General features: G+C 38.4%; 1 protein-coding gene across 1 annotated transcript in view; it reads right to left on the reverse strand.

Annotated features, from left to right (window-relative positions):
• Positions 1-1,393: 1,393 nt before the first annotated feature.
• The window catches only part of LOC127456655 (immunoglobulin superfamily DCC subclass member 3-like), a 112,653-nt gene continuing 96,078 nt past the window's right edge, over positions 1,394-17,968 (reverse strand). The window contains exons 8-14 of the mRNA XM_051725088.1: positions 10,112-10,359; positions 8,422-8,586; positions 7,906-8,094; positions 7,567-7,671; positions 7,285-7,420; positions 5,971-6,208; positions 1,394-5,439 (exon numbers count right to left, since the gene is read on the reverse strand). Of these exons, the coding sequence (XP_051581048.1) occupies positions 5,314-5,439; positions 5,971-6,208; positions 7,285-7,420; positions 7,567-7,671; positions 7,906-8,094; positions 8,422-8,586; positions 10,112-10,359 (1,207 nt within the window). The 3' untranslated portion in view covers positions 1,394-5,313. The remainder of the gene's footprint in view (positions 5,440-5,970; positions 6,209-7,284; positions 7,421-7,566; positions 7,672-7,905; positions 8,095-8,421; positions 8,587-10,111; positions 10,360-17,968) is intronic.

Consider the following 17,968-nt stretch of genomic DNA (forward strand, 5'->3'; position numbering starts at 1 on the left):
CACTATTCAATCACTAATTTAAAGGCATAAAGTCTGTGTTGTTCAGTGATGACTTCATGCAGCCTATACCAGCCAGAGAGTGACTACTGCCTGCAGCATTTCAGTCAATAGACTACCATCACAAGACTGCAAACTATAGCCTATATGAGAACACTTCACTGACCACTACCTGCATCACTCTGTCAATTTAGGAAATATTTTGAATAAATTAATATTATTCAATGAGCATATGACTAATATTACACAATGTAAATAGATAATATTTACAATAATTGTAATGCCACAGGTAATATACGTTTAGAACGACATGAGAGTGAGTAAATTATGACATAATTTTCATGTTTAGGTGAAGTATCCCTTTAAATTCACTTCACTGATCTTACCTAAATGAAGAATTATGACAACACTGTTGTTAACAATGGGCATACCATGAGGTTCTACTTTACATGCAAAAGGTGTATCCCTGATAATCCTCCTGCCTCTCTGCTTTGCTCTTCCTCTTCTTCTGTCACTTTCTCTTTCCAATATCTCCTCTCCATCCTCTTTCTGTCCCTCCACTACATTCCTCTCTTTGTTGAATTCAACCTTTTGTAAAGTCGCCTCTGCTCTCTGCTCCTGCTCCCCTGCTTCCTCTCATCCTGCTTTGATTTTTTAACAAAATATCTGTCCATGTCTCCCTTCCTCTTTATTTGGGCCTTATTGTCACACAGCATACTGTGGGTAACAGCAACATAAAAAGCACATTAATGACAATTAAAGTTACCCTATTAAAAAATAAGAATCATAAAAACGAATCTATCCTAATTGCACAGCATTTTAATTGCCTCAAGAAGCAGCAAATTAGCATAAATACTGAAGTGTATTGAAATATAATTTACAGTGTAATTTAGAATTTTCAGTAAAATAACCACACAGGTAATTAATTTAGATTCACGTTAGTTAGCTAGACACATGATTGATTATTACAGGATTCTTACAAGATAAGGAATAATATCGAGCCATTACTGTGATGGCTAGTCTGCCATTTTTATGTTGACCTAAGTGGCACCGAAACAAGTTGAGTGGGGGAGGGGTGAAGATAAGTCAATACAAGGAACACTGCTGCCCCAGTGAATATTATATAGCTCACACTCACATTTTATTGATATGGCATCTTAATGTTTGCTTAGATATTTTAACATTACCTTTTAATATTAATTAGTGATTAATCTGGATCAAGTCTGTTGTTCATCTAAACTCAGAGTTGTCGAAAAGTAATTGTCAACAAATTAACATCAAGATATGATTACAAAAAAAAACAATTGGGGTATTTCTCATCATAGACGCAAGTTACAAAATTACAATTTATTTGATAACTTTACAACGAACATAAAAATTGCATATACTACAACTATTGTGAATTATAGTCCATATTAGAAATTTGCTTTTAAAGTAAGCAAATCGAAGTGTACACATCAATTCATAATGTAGCACCGTCGGACACCCAGCATTCATTGTGGCGGGTTATGGACTGACTAAGTTTGGACTGAATAACTCAGCCATTCTGCAAAATTGTTCAGAATGGGTTTAAGGGAGTGTTTATAGTTGATTGTACTATCAAGATTTGCTATATTTAAATTTTCTTGTTTGTGCCTTACCATTATGTGGTACTATTTAGTCCTCAGATACTAGGACTGAAGGTTTGCCAAGGTTATGTACATGTGGTTGTGCCAGACTCTGCCAGTGTCTCATTTGAGTAACAGCAAAAAAGGAGACTTTAATGAATCCTAAAGACTGTGAAACTTAGCATTACATCAGTATACAAATAGTGATATTTTAATGGTCGCAAGTGGGGTGGCAAAGCTTCTATTTAGGATGGCAGCTGCCACGCCGTGCCACCCTTGTGGCCACACTCCATATCTGATAAACATGATCTTCCACTTTCCACTGTTCTGCATCATAGCTGAAAACAATAGCTGTCTGTTTGTGGCCAAATATGACAATACACCCTCATTCAAGACCAAATCATCCCCTCAAATTGGTAACTTATGTTCATAGTACATTTGTATGTAACATTACGTCTCTTTCCAGAGAAGTCTGACAACACTCATTACTATTTTGTACTGAATTGCACTGAAGTGCACTGAAGCTTGAGAAACAGACCAGAGGCGGCAACTCCATCAGGAAACAAACAAAAGAAAAGTACACTTACAGCAGATGACATTTGTTTCAACTTTTTGAAATGTAACAGCATTGCAGGCATTTACAATAAAGCCATTTTGCCTTATAATGTCCATTAAGGGAATGTCAAGAGCACAAAAACTGTACAATAGATATTTCATAGAGACTTTCAATAACAGGGACAAAGTTCTACAGCACAGCGTATCACATACTTTCCATTGTTCAAAATCTTTTCCATTACTTCTATTAAACACAGCCAAAGATATGACCACTTATCTGTATATAGACAACACCAAATCATCTATGGTCTCCATCAACAACACTAAAATGCATTCAGTACTATACATATACTGCACATTGTCTGAGCCATTTCTACACTGTAATATACTTAGCAGTTCAGTTGAGATCCAGTATTTGAAGGAATAACCCTTTTATTGATTATCTAGGCTTACTTTATTTCCTTAAAAAAAAAAAAGATTTATTATAGAACTTGTAGGCATTATGAAAGTTGAAAAAATTTGCAAATTTGGCTCATTATCTACAAACACGGATGGTGATCATATACTTTATCCTTAAAAGGATAGGTTACAAAATGAAAATTCTGTCATCAATTACTCACCCTCATATTGTTTTAAACCTGTTTTACTTTGTTTCTCCCATCGAACACAAAAGGAGATGTTAAGCAGAATATAAGCCTCAGTCACCATTCACTTTCACTGAATGAAAAAAAGATGCAATCAAAAGTTAATGGTGACCAAAGTTAACATTCTGCCTAAAATCTCCTTTTGGGGTTTAGAACAACATGATGGTGACTAAACGATGAAAAATTTAAATGTTTGTGTAAACTATCCCCTTTTAGAGCAAAAATGGTGGTAGCCAACTGATGGTAAAGTCTGGCAATGAGTGCTTCAAATGAATACAGACATTAACCAGCCACAATAATTGTAACAAACACATGAAAACATTCACATTTACAAAAGTAAAGAGTATGAAAAGCTAATGGATTTGTGTTGCTTATTTCTCCACTAAAGAGTACCAAGGAGATGTTCTCCTCTGATGTGTGCATGTATGTGTGGGTATGTGTGTGTACTATACAAAAAATACAATCTCCCCATAAGAGTAGGAGTGACCTGAGAGCATGACTGCTGTGTTGAGGTAGGGTACTAAAAATATATATGCACCATGGCACTATGGGACACCAGAGGAGAAATCTTGCTGGTCTTGAATTGGATGCTTGAGCACACAGTGAAAAGCAATTGAGAAGTCATTAAAAAGCAGACTCTGAAGAGATGACTGGGGCAGCTCAGGGATCATCATCCTCTACTTGTACTCTGTGATGCTAATGTTAACAAAAGTCATGTGTGATCGAGTTATGTGCATACATCTGATGCACTTTGTGCTCCCTGATCAGTGTGGCAATAAAATACATGGAGGAGGGGCCTATGATATTAAACAAAACAGATGATGGAACTTCACACAGAAGCCATGAGAATCTTCAGTTTCTAGCTTCGGCTCCTAATGGAATGTTCTCTTCCTGGATAATCCTAGAATGCCCAGTTCTTCCATAGTGATGCCTCTAAGGTTCGCTGTTTCGTGTAGCAGTGTATCCTGTAGCTCTGTGGGGGTGCGCCACATCTGAACAGACTCAGTATTCCGTTTGTAAGGGCGCTGTAAGCAAAAGAGCTTGGTAGCTGATCCCAAGTCCTGTAGTTACAAACCAGGACTACTCCATTTCAATTCTTGATGAAATACCATATCATGTGATATGTGTATCAACATTAACTGTGTAACATAAACAGAGAGTTTTTTTTCCATAAATACCAACATTTGCTAATATCAGCACCCATAGAAACATTATATGTGCTTTAATCTGTTTTATATTCATGTATACTCCATTCAAGAGCCCTGTTCGTCTGTGTCGCACATCATGCAAACGCATGAAGTCAAACCATTAAAATACCTAAACATAGACATCATTTGTACAGCATTGGTGTATAGTGGCCTCTCTTTTTCCAACTGTAGCAAGAAGACATTTTATCCTGAAGTCATTAGTAACAGTGCAGTTTGTCTTAAAATGTCTTTCGATTGAATTTAGTTGACTACGATTAAAATGAAAATACTCTGATCAGGAAACGAACAAAGAAACAAAACAAACAAACCCTACGCAAATACTAGGACACAATTAAAACGTCTTTACAAACAGAATTCGTACAACGTCATCTGTCAGTTGGCATGAGGTACTGACATATCAAAACACAGCAATTCATCAACATCAACAGAAGCTACGTTTCTATATGAGAAAGGAACCACAACGACAATAATAACATTGTTATTTTGAGGTAGAACATTGACTTCAACATTTGGAAGTGCTATATGTTGGATTTTGTTTTTTCTCGTTTTGCTTAACGAGCAGGAGAGTGGCAGTCCTTGAAATCTGAGGTAGAGTAGCACCTTTTTCTCTTTTGACTGAACGCTTGATGTATATAGAAACAGAACAGACAGCAAGATGCCGATCTCAAAGACTTCTTACAAGACATTCATTCCAGCTGAGGTAGGTTTTTTGTTGCAAATCCCAAGGTTCATATAGCCAAGTCTAAAGTCTTCATGAAGGCTGAAACCTATTTAAAAAAAAAAAAAAAAAAAAAAAAAACATTGATATCACTGAAAAACAAAATCCTGAGAATACTTAGAAATCCCTGGTTGAAGGCCTTGGTCTCCGCTGGATGGGCGTGTGAAACCATTGGTAGGGTAAGAGCAGGCAGCAGGTCAATGAATGTGTTAAACAAATAAAACTAGAATGTGGTAACAGGGAAAATACTTCTCTGTTGCGCAGAAGCAAATTAAAATCACTTACAGATACTACAGACACTGGAGACTTTCACATCTGTATGCTCCCAGATGAAACTACTGAAACATATAATTGTGTTCACCTTCCAATGAGAAATATAAGCAGTCCATCACAGAACCTCACCCATTATGAGGCCAGAGGGACCCCCAGCACTTTAGTCCAGTGATTCCCACATAGGGAACTTGACTTACAAATAATATATTTCCACAATAACAACAGAACTGAAAAGGTGAGTACTTCAGTTGACCTGAGTTGGACAGGAGTCTGAGTGGAGGATGGGGGAATACTTGACATTCTTTTCTTCATCAGCCTTCATCCTGTTGACCATCTGCTGGATACTGCACCTCACATTCCACGATGCTGAAGTCGTCTAGGGGAAGTGCGGACATCTGGGTTTCATTGAATGAACAGGAGACCAGAGAGCTCTTAACCTGAAAAGAAATACATACATAATGAAAAAAGTAAACAAAACAAAAACAAAAAACTATGTTGTACTCTGTGTCTATACATACAATACATGTCTATACAATATGTATGTTAACATACTAATTCAGACAAACACATGTAATGGATACCTAAGAGAAAGTGAGGGGTAAACAGCATTTAATAAAACAAACAGTATAAGTGGGCAAAGAGAGGAAATAAATCAGATAAACAAGGAGTCAGAGTTTGCTTATAAGTACTCTGGTGGTTTTAGTTGGTAGTACCATGGTACTGAATAATTACCATTTGCATGGTACTCCAAATACCATGACACATTTGCAAAACAAATTATTTATTACCATGACACCTTAGGTACTTTTTTGGACTGTAAGTTCAGGGCTCCTTAAAGCTCAATGAGTAACTCTTTGAATTTCTATTCCACTCTTAAAAACACACACTCAGTTCTTCTCTGACAAGAACAATAACCATGTCATTCACATGTCCATATACTGTATGTATGCATTTTCTCTAGGGCTCACCGTGTGGGTGGTGTCAGGTGGATAGGAGAAGTGGGATGGTCCTGAGAAGAGTCTCTCCATCTCACTGGAGTTGGTGCAGTTCTTTGCACTTTGGGGTCCTCCATTCCCCTCAGTGCTGAACCTGTGGGGGCTGTTCAGGGCCAGAGCTCCAGGTGAAGAGGAGGACTCGAGCACGGCTCCTGCTGCAGGATTACGGCCCGCTTGTCGGGTGGCCTGCATGGTCTTACACATCATCAACCTGCAACGACAGAAAGATTCAACTTAGGATGGCTCTAATGAAACCCTGCTCAACAAACACAGTCTGTTCGATTGTGAAATGTAAAGGTGCGGAGAAGCCGTGGTTGGATATTGAGCTTTTTATGCTGCACTTTAAACTCTGGAAGAGTGACGTTAAAAAGAAATTCGCCGCTAAAATTATATCATTGTCCATTGTGAATATTCAGTGTAGCTATGTACGAAGCTTCGCCCACACAGAGGTCACTGCCAAACCAAGCAACTTCCTATTGGTTAACGCAGCAAATTTGCCTGTCAAAGTTCTCTAAACTTAAACTCCACGAGAAATCCACGAGTGGAAATTCTTCGCCATCAGAAGTCCATCCCGCAAAATTCATGATCACATGGATTCCCATTGAGATGACTGTGTTTCACCTGTGGAAAGCTAAATGCATCCACCTTTAGCGATACGAACTATGAACTGGGCCCATTTGCCAGTGATCCCTAAGTTAAGAAAACCTCTAGTGACAATACACTTACAATTATAACTAAAGGTTTTCTTAACTTAAGGGGTTTCTTACAACTCGCCCCTGCTCTTAATGGGGTTTAGCACTCTTCTTATCCTCAGAAAACAGATTTATTACACCAAACCAATGTTTGGATTTACTGGGGAGAGTGTTGACCAGAATATACGCATTATACAGCACTGCGAGGACACCACGACCTTATTCAGAGTAGCGCCATATTTAATTTTTGACAGGAATGAAAGCGATGCTGTGACGGATAGAAGTCCAGTCTCTTCAATGGACTGTACTGTTGTTTTGATCATTACAATTTTTTTTTAATAACCCGAGCTGTAAAATTAGATGTGATCTAACACTTTTATACAGTGCATGTCATTAAAGAGACTGTAAGTCTGTTCCTCACAGCATCGCTTTCACTGTTGTCAAAAATCAAATATGGTGCTACTCTAAATAAGCTCCATTGACACTTTATTTCCCCCCCTTTTAACGTTAGGTTCTCATATTTTTAAATACAACAAATGCTTACAGTCACAATATGCTAATAAAAACTATACCACTGGCAGCATTGATTTCTCACCTGCCTCTGTAGCTGAACATGAGGAAGAGAACACAGAAAATGATGCAGGTCACGCCGATGTGGATGCCGATGATGATACCTGTGGTGGAGCTCTTATTCTGTTCGTCTTTTACACAGTCACAATGAGTATTCAGCACTGCAGGTAGAGAACACACACACACACATTTACGTACTCTCAGTGACATTCCATGTTGCAGAGGTACAAATGATGTCAGTCAGAAGTGTGCAGAGAGTGAGGGACTATGCTTGCATGTTTGTGAGCGAATGAGTAAAATCAGACACCTGATTTCTCCACTGCCTCCTTCAGCGACACAAAACGCAGGGTGGCATTGCCCTCTCCATGCTGGTTGAAAGCAAGAATCTTAATTTCATAAACAAAAGATAGGTCTGCCGAGAGAGGGAAAACAGACTTTTGGAATACAGACACAGACCAATGGCAAAATATTTTGCCTCAGCCAATCAAATGGTGCCATGTTATGACTTAAAGCTCTATGTCTATATGTGTCTATATGCAATGAATTGTTCTTATATGTAAAGCAGACCATTTGTCTGCCTGTACTGTAGAAATTGGAATTAATCATTATTTATCTCACAACCCTAAACCCCTGCTGCCAGACTCACCCAGCTGAGTGATGTTGTACTGGGTCACGTTACGTGGGAAGGTGAGAGGTCCGGTGAAGATGGGGACTGAGACTTTACGGTAGTAGAGACTGAATCCTTCCTGCTGGCCCATCTTTGTGGATGGCTCCCACGAGGCCTGGACCACTGTAGAATTAATCACCTTAGTGAACAAGGCTGGCGGTGCAGGAACTGCAGGGATTGCAAACACAGAGTCTCACATTTAATATATTTCAACAGCATGGTATAAAGGAAAAAACTAAAATATCAGGTAGGAACGGTTCCCTGAACAACCTTCAATTAAAGACTGTGGGAAATGTCTGTGGGAAATGTTTCATTGCTAAAGGTTTTACAATATATGGAGAGAATTTGTGTTTGTCAGTTGACTACTGTAAGTAGCCCCCTGTGGCTTTTTTTTAAGGGGAAAATGATTAACAACTCATAAAATAACTGGGAATTATATAATTATGCAATAAAATGAGCTTGTGTGTGCAAGATTGTTTAAAAGTGTTTTCATACCTTCTCCCAGAGTGCTCTCCACAGTCGTCTCAGAGGCTTTGCTGGCACCACGGGACGTGTAAGCCTTCACATAGAAGCTGTAGCTGGTGGAAGGTTCCAGATCTCCGATTACCTGCTGCAGGGTCATTTTACTCACAGCCTCCTGATACTCCATCTCCACTGGGTCTGAGAGTAAAGTGAGAGAGAGTCAAGTGTGAAGGTGACCGAGGGAAAGAGTGAGCTTTTATAAGTTCATTCATTGTCTGTACAGAGCAGTCTAATGTCTATTAAAATCTTTTTATTTTAATACAAATTTTGAATACAATTTGTAATTTTATTTATATTTTTTATTTTATCATCACTTCTGGCACTATATATATATATATATATATATATATATATATATATATCTTTCACATAAATTGGGACATGTAGCTATTAGCGATTGCCTAGATTGAGTGCTTTCAGGGGATTTTGTAAATTGCTTGCATGTTTTCATTCTTTTATTCTTGGAAAAAATAGTTCCATGAGTGTTGGTCAGGGGTATTTGCATTTGAAAGATGTTAGCCAATCATAACTCAGTGGGCGCCTATATTAAAGTCTTAAAGGGGACAGCACAGAAAACCGAATGTTTCAGACTGAGGGCCAGAGACAGGGTGGAAAAAGGTTATTTAATACTATATCATGACTGTTTTTTGTGCAAAATCCTTTACTAACATTATAAGTGAACCTCAGGGAAGATAGTAAAGTGCATGACATGATCCCTTTAATGTTGGCAGCAGTTGCCACACTTCTGGCTTCTGTAAACTGTATATTTCCCCATTATTAATTCAAGCCCAATTACAAGTGATCATATACATAATAAATAGCTTAGACTCTAAAACAAATCCCTCATTGCTGTAGGGCAGTGTGGCTGCCAGCTGATGAAAGCGGGATTCTCTTTCTCTGTGCATATCAGAGTCTCTGAAATCTAAATTACAGCAGTGGGATAATGGCCGGTCCCTTTGGCTCGTAATCACTCATCTGATGGTACTATTGAGAGGAGAGGCAGTGGGAGGAAAAGAAAAGGAGAAAGCTCAGCAGAGGACACTATGAGCACTTGATGGGCCTCAGATCAGCTGTTCAGTTGTATTCACTCAAGTACAGATCAACATCAACATGCAACTTTAAAGCTTCCCAGGAGGGAGTGATAGACAACTGAATAAACATCTATCCGTTTACTGAGTTTTCAGGAACAGGCTTCCAGGTATTCGTTCCTCTCTTCCTTTCACTGTTACTTAATTTTTTTAATTCAATTCAACTTCAAAGTACTTTACTGGCATAACCATCAATACACACAATAAAAGCAGTGACAGGACAAATACGAGGACAAATCGTGAATATGGTGGTCATAGCCGTGGCTGGTTTCTAAGGGTGTGGAGATCAAATATGAGTTTTATTTCAACATATGGATGACTGCCGCCACCCTGATTTTTTCTTTGGAAAATCTCACAAATTCGATGTATAATACAATTTAAGGCAGTATAGGAGAAAGTGTGCCTCTGTCTCAACCTCACCAATGTCACTATAGACTACATACTCTTTCAAATTTTTTTGTGGCTACCTTTTTCTGTCTTCTACTTCTATGACTACTCTCGCTGTCTCACACTGGCAACAAGACAAAAACTTGTTAATTGGGCCTTATTTGATGGTTGACAAGCAGCTTCCCTACCAGCAGTCTTGCGGATATGTAGCACATATCCAATGATGTCCTGAGTGTTTTGGGTGGGCTCGTTCCAGGAGACCTGAATGGAGGTTGGAGAAAGGGCATCTGCACGTACGCCTGTGGGCATGCCAGGCAACCCGTCCGCCCAAAGCACAGTCAGGCGAGCACTAGCCTGTGTGGATCCCGCGCTGTTCTCTGCAATACACTGATATATGGCCTCATCCTCTTGGGTTACACCAGAGATGGTCAGAGTACTGAGAGAACAGAGAGAGAGAAAGAAGTGAGTGGTTGAAAAAGGAAGACATTGGCTACATTCGTTTTCGCATACTAGCATGTTGTTTCTATATTTGGCAGAAATAGTAAATTGGTATGGTAATATGCCATTACAAATTAAGCAATTGAACGCAACAGTCTTGTTCTGGAACTGAAAATCCCATACATTTTTTCCATAAGGGAACTGATTTTTAACGATAAATTCTTAACCTGTAAAGACAGACCTACTGTGAGTGCCGAGGTTGTTAATTGATGGTATATGCTTCTGCTAAAGCCATCAGTATGTTTTATATAAAAAAGAAATCCTTAATTAAATGTTTCTTTTTTAAATCATGTTAATTAGCGGAATTTTTGGTGAATAACTACACTTCCCTTGATCCTAACAAAGCATGCCAAAAGAACAGTACAATCCACCCACTCCAATGATGCACTATGAATGAGGGTTTCGAGATGGTCTCCCTATACTCTCAAACTATTTATAGATTTTTACTATCTGAATTAGGACTGTGAATCTATTCAATTTTTTTAACTAATTAAATCACACAGTTTACTTAATCGTGATTAATCATGGTACATTAATACATTAAAATATAATCATAAATACATTATATTTACTTTATTCTTTGTCTCAAAGAACTTGCAAAAAATTTGTCATTTATTTTAATTATTTAAATATGTCAGCTACGTTAAAATGTTGAGTTAATAATGAATATTTTATAGGTATAAATCTTTAGTATATAATTTTCAGTTATATACATACCATTAAATCAGTGGACATGCTGTAATGAAAATTTGGGCAAAATCTTTTAATAATAGAATCAAATGGGCAGATTCAATTCATGTCAAGCTTTATTGGCAAGTGTACATTGCCAATGGATTATAAGACACTATACATACCGATATAAAACAAATATAATGCTGCAGTTTAAAATTCCAAAACCATTATTTTCTCTGGCTACCGTTCAGTCTCTATCACGCACATGCTGGGTCTCTCTCGCGTGGTTTCTCTTTTGACACTGATTCAGATGACAGTGAGTGAGTGTTTTCATGCAATGCGAAGAGATATGGCAGCTTGCTCATATCTCTCCCACACCTGGCTCACCACTTGCAGGTGAAGTCTCCATTCTCCATACAGAAAATCCGCTCCCGAGTTTATTACAGTATGCCCGTGACGCATAATGAATAAGCGTGCACTGCTCCACACAATCGGTTTCTGTACTAGGATGTGCAGTCAAGTCAAGAAAAACATTAATAAAGAAAAATAAAGTTTCAGGAAGTAAAAAAAAAAAAAAAAAAAAAGAATACTGCATTAATTGAGTAAAATGTTAAAACTCGTTAAACAGTCAACTTTTAATCACATAAATTAACGTGTACAATTTCCCAGCCCTAATCTGAATATTTTGCAATAAATGTATTATATTATTTATATAATATATTATTTCTATACATACTGTATAATCAACAACTTTAAATCAAAGTTTATATTTTTCCATAATTTTTAATTTGATTACATCATTTGCATTGCTTTATTGGCTTGTAGTTCATGCCCTCATAAAAAACATGAAAGTCTTGTACCTTTGTCTTTCTGTCTGATTTTGGCAGTCTGATCACATAATGAGTCAAGAAAGAAAAAAAGAAAAAATAGCAGCCGATATAACTTCATTCATCACACTGCAAATGGATGGTCAAGTCAAGCATGTTGTATTTTGTGACAGTATTCCACGCAGTAAGAAGTGCTGTGCACTGCTCATTTTGGTAAGTGTAGTGTGTTATTCTATGCATACAGAAAATTTGAACACTGTGCACTATGCATACTATTCACTGCAGCAAGAGTAGTAAAGCCCCGTTCACACATGCAGCGACTTCCAGTGACAAAGTGACATGATCACAATAATTTTTAATGAGAGCTGGCCACTTCCGGTGACACGAGCGACAGCGAACTCTGGCGAATAGAAGTGGGTGAGTCCATGTCAAATTAGAATGATATCTTAGTTTAAACAGAAATATGTCTAATCTATGATCATATCTTTTTTTAAATTTGGCCAGACATGCAGTCAACCAATAACATTAGTAATAGGAACGCCCACTAGCGACTACAGGGACAAGCAACATCAAGCGATACATTTGCTGCAGGTGTGAACAAGGCTGAAGAGTAATCCAGTGGTATACTATTCTGAATACAGTCATTTAGTTTCTTATCTAGTAACCTTTTAAACTGGTGTCAGAATGTCCTTTATAAAGGATCTCACCCAAGCACACTGACACATGTGGCTAACCATCTACTGTTTCTAACTAATGTAACTGCCTTAAAAAAGCAGAAATAAAAAGCAAACAGTCTGCACACCATCTCTGGGTGCTCATTAACATGAAGCAAACCCAACCATCTGTCAAACTCCACCCTCCTGAATCCTCCTCTTTTGTTTTTATTCTTTCTCACTATCCCTCATTTTCCATTCTCACCCTTTGTTTTTTTTATACCTCCTCTTCTGTTCTCCCCCTCCTTCACTGCTGGAGGATAAGGTGATGGCAGAGCATTAATGGTGGTGAATATATAATCAGGAGTTTTCCCTCCGTAATCTCTAGGCCATGAAAAAAATTAAACATTTACTACTTAAAGAGCCAGGATATGGAAATGAGGGCCTCCAGCTTCCTTCAGCTCTTGTTCTCACTTAGCCCCACCCCCCTTTTGCACTATTTTTGCATGCTGCTTATGTTGTTGTATAAATGGCAAGGGTGTTATGATATTGCTGCAGCAGAGTGAATGGGAAAATGGCAAGATATTGAGTGTATATGTGTGCGGTTATTGCATTCATTCATTTTAAAAGCCAACAGCCTACTCGCAAGGATTTTTCGATATGCTAGTCAGTCCAGGAGATTATTGTGCTTCCCTTCATGCTCTTTGTGTTTAACCACCAGCCTCCAGCAAGGTACCACCTCTTTACTGTATCTCTTTTATACATACACACATTGACACTATAGAACACTATTCAATCCATATTTTGCTTTTCTTGAGAAAGGAATGTTTTCAAGGTCTAGACAGCTCAATGTTTTTTTTGTTTTACAGTATCTGGATGATTTGAGGTAAGATCTGTTGTCAGACAGGTTATTGAGGTTAGGGTGAATCAATTCCTGAGCTTTTACTGCTTGATTACAAAGATGGAGACCAATACGCCCTCTCCTGCCAAATCTCAAATCTAAGCCTTATCAGTGAGATGCTCCCATATGCACCTAACAAAAGCCGCTTTTCCACAATGGGTTGAAGAGTTATGAGTACTTCGAGTAATGGTTCTAGTAGTTTTTTCACTCAAGCAAGGTTCGGTACGGTACTGTATGATAACAAACTGTTTCCTGCCTGGAATTCTCAGCATGGTTAACTGTACTCAGGACAGAGAACAGTGCAGGTGGAATGGCTTTAGTGACGTGGTGACTAGGCATGTGATGATATTCGGTAATACGGTATGTCACTGTAATTAACATGCAAGATATTGTTATCATGGGCACTTCAAAATACCGTAAATAATTCTAGATGACCTTTTAGCCAAATTGTTTAGATTTTTCTGATTGCACAGTAGTTTTTTTCCCCATCAGCGAATCAAGATTCACAACACTGCATGTATGCATCACAAATGATACATGTGCACTCTTATGTAAACAAAAGCAACATGCACAAAAGCACGGCTGAAGGAGGAATGCAGCCGACCCTTTATTCACCTTCTAATAGGGTAAAGTCGGAAGTGTGGAAGTATTTTAGGTTCCATAAAAATGCAGAAGGATTGTTGGTTGAAGATGGCTTCCCTTTGTGTATAACATGTGGCAGAAAAGTGGCAATGAAACACGGGAACACCTCCAACATGTTCACTTATCTGCGGGTGACAGGTAAGTTGTGACAGTTCTGCTAATTTTTCCAAACTGTTTTTGAAAACTGAGAGACAACACTCTCAGGGACAACTAGCAAAGTGACAACTAAGATGACAAAGAAAGTGAACTGTTGTTGTCATATGCAGGTAATAGCTTGCATTCAAGTGGCCGAAAAGTAGTTCATTAAAAAATGTGCTAGCTACACAGTTAATGTTTGCGTCTTGTAGTAACAACTAAAACACAGTTGTAATCAGCTAATACCTCTTTTTCTTCTTCTTTCGGCTGCTCCCATTAGGGGTCGCCACAGCAGACCATCCGTGATCCGCATATTTGTCTTGGCACAGGTTTTATGCCGGATGCCCTTCCTGACACAGCCCCCAGTGGCTAGGGGACTCTCAATCAGCTAATACTACATCTTATAATTAATATGCCAATGTGGCACAATGATGATTTCAATATTAAGTTAATGTTGGAATGCCATGCAATTGTACGTTGCATACCATGCGAGTGAACTTGCGGTTATTACATTTGTAGTTAGTGCCTAGCTATATATTAGCAACTGGCTTGCTATCAAAAAAAAAAAAAAAAAAAAACATGCATACTATTGTTGCAGCCTTGAAGCTGGCCCAATAATATAAAGCTTTACATTAACATTAGCCTCAACAAGATAAGTTGTAGGTCTGTACTGATCTGTATGATCTGTAATGATCAGTGGCCCCATGGCATAGTGACCATTCAAATACTGTATTAAGACATCAACTTAAAGTTATATTTGGCTATGTATCAATGGTGTTGAAGATAGTTTTTTTTTAATGTTATGGGTTCCTTTCAAATTTCTTAGTTATCTGTTAATTTTGTTGGGCCTCATGTATTCAGATAGAAGACAAAGGCAGGCCTAACACAGTCGTAAAAACCTAACTCAAGCCCCCACATACCAAGTCGTAAATCTTACCGATAAAAACCGCGCCAAAATCAAACAAAGGGAGTCCAAAACAGACTACAAATCCCATGAAGCCTTGCTCACTAAAGGATCGAACTCTCAACTCCTATTGGATGAGGCACACAACAGAACGTCCCTCAAACATGACATCATCAGGAGTTGAAATACCTCTGAAATGCTTCCAGGATTTGCTTCCAGCAACTTTGTTCGTCCTGTTTAGACGCAGTTCATCGCTGCTCTCAGGTGCAACCTCGTGGCACAAGGAAGTAATGTCCGACTTGAAACTGTGGCCATACAATCTCCATCTCGCTGGACGAGTTGAGATTACTCTGTGTTCAACCGAACACTCTAACGGATCTGAAGGAGTCCGCTGAGCAATTCGCATCTTCATCCGTTTGCCTACAGAAGTGAAGAGATTAAAGATTTCTCTTCCATCTTCAATCAAGTCGACATTTCTGAGTTCTCCGCCAGCCCGCCGAGAATCAACAGCCGTACCGCCCGCCGACAGAGCGAGGAAATGGCCTCCCGTCATCACCCGAGCCTCAAGGAACCGGGTCAGAGTTAAAGGACGGAGGAAAACACATTCTACCTGTGTCCTCATGCGATTCAAGTAAGAGGTTTACGTCTGGGCAGAGATAGAATATTATAGTGTGTTATTCTTGTGTTTCAAGGTTTTTGCTTGTACAGTTTACGGACCGCCATGTTCGCTCATTATTAATACTCAGGGTATTAATTATCACGAATTTGTTTTGCTGTATTGCGGTCCAACCAAATTGGACTGTTGGGCAATTTCGCCACCGCGGGTGAGACAGGTAAACTGAGTTCATCCATTAAAGAGTCAAATAACGCGGGACTGTTTACGAGCCATCTCTGAGCGATGAACTAACAGCTGCTTTCTCTCCCACGATCGCGAAATCGGCTTTAGGGCCGTCACTTCTCTCTCTCTCTCGTACTAACCACACACACGCACGCACGCACGCACGCACGCACGCGACCCCTCACAAACATTCTGGCACACATTTTTGGCTCATAGATAGCTTAAATGCTAAAGCCCAGCTTTGTCCCTAAGCTATCGTACAAGCGGATACACGCGGTAACTGGTAGACGCCATTGACTGGTTTCTCTCCGCCCCCATTCGCGGTCATATTCCCTGGCCGGAAGTCTCGCGTGACATACTCTCCACGAGAGTCACGTCCGCCATTTTGTACGCGTCCCTCCTTTTACACACACACACACACACACACACACACACACACACACACACACACACACACACACACACACACACACACAGTCTCACACACACACCTTGTGTTATAGGATTATTTTTACTTCCATATCTAATCATATCACTGTTTAGTTTGTAGTTGTAAGTCGGAAGTTTATTGACTGCATTGTATTAATTATTAATTGATATTACTGCATAAATAAACTTTATTTATATTACAAAGAGAAGTGTTTTGGTTTGTTTTGCATACGCCTGTGTCATGCTGGGATTCAAACCTTCATTCATTGTTTTTTTTCCCGAAAATCGATATTCTTCGGATGTCGATTTTCCTAAGAAAACAATCTAATATTGAAACTGTTTTACTATCTGGTCATTAGTCCCTGATTTCAGGGTGGTGCCCCGTCAATGTTAATCCTTATTAATATTCTATTGATTTTTGATGATTGAGAATTATCTTTGATTGAATTTGAATGATCAATAAGCTAGTGTTAATTTTAATTAATGTTTCATCGATGTTAACAATTAACGATTATCTTTGATAATTGTTGATTTAAAGGATTAAAAAAGCTAACACTGATTCTCATCAATGTTCTATTGATTTTAATAATTATCTTTGATAATTATTAATTATTGCTAATAACCAAACCTGCTCCTAAACGTAGCACACTATATTTACTGGAGTCCCATATGAGGTTTTAATGAGTTAGATTCAATTAATTATTTTAAATATTAATTAATAACTAATGAAATAATTATTAATTATTTCTGATAGTAACACTGATCTAAACAACCAGTAAAGCCCTACAATTTAAAAGGCTAATTTGGTATTGAAAAAGTAATTAAACTTGTTATTAAGAGAACAACAATAAAATTTGTTTATCGTTCAGCCGTTTTTGCAATGTAATTCAATACCGTGATGATACCGTATACTGTGATAAAAGCTTCAGCAATTATCGTGATGTGAAAATCTGATACTATCACATGCCTAGTGGCACTCATGAGCGGTCACTAGCTCAGTCAGTCCATTCTAATCCTGTTTTGCAGCACCATAATGGAAAAAGCAACTGTAACTGTGTCAACGAGTCTGGATCGGCACAAAAATGCACAGTTCAGCGACAGAAACCTTCCAGCCCAATGGTGGAAAAGTGCTTTACATTTGTCTGAATGGACTGTTTTCAATCAGATCTTTGGGCACCTGTGAAATATACATTCAATACAAACAAATACATTTGTATTTGTATAGCGCTTTTTACAATACACATTTTTATGCCAACAAACCAACAGAGCTTGTAGGAGGAATGTATTGTATGTCATTAGCCTAGTTTCCATCCTCTTTTTGCGCTATTTTGTTATCGACAAAGTGAAAACACGTAACAAAATATTTGCGGAATTTGCAGTCTTCTGCCTGTTTCCATTCAAATGGACTTTTATCGATAAAAATGGTTTGCGTGATGACATCATGCCTAAAAAAACACTTTGTCGCATAAGTTTTGATTTATCGCAAAAGAAATCTGCCCTTAAGCCATTTCCATACAGAAATGTGTGTATATCGCTAATTTGCCTC

Source organism: Myxocyprinus asiaticus, chromosome 2 (genome assembly GCF_019703515.2).
Source record: "Myxocyprinus asiaticus isolate MX2 ecotype Aquarium Trade chromosome 2, UBuf_Myxa_2, whole genome shotgun sequence".
NCBI classification, from domain to species: Eukaryota; Metazoa; Chordata; class Actinopteri; order Cypriniformes; family Catostomidae; genus Myxocyprinus; species Myxocyprinus asiaticus.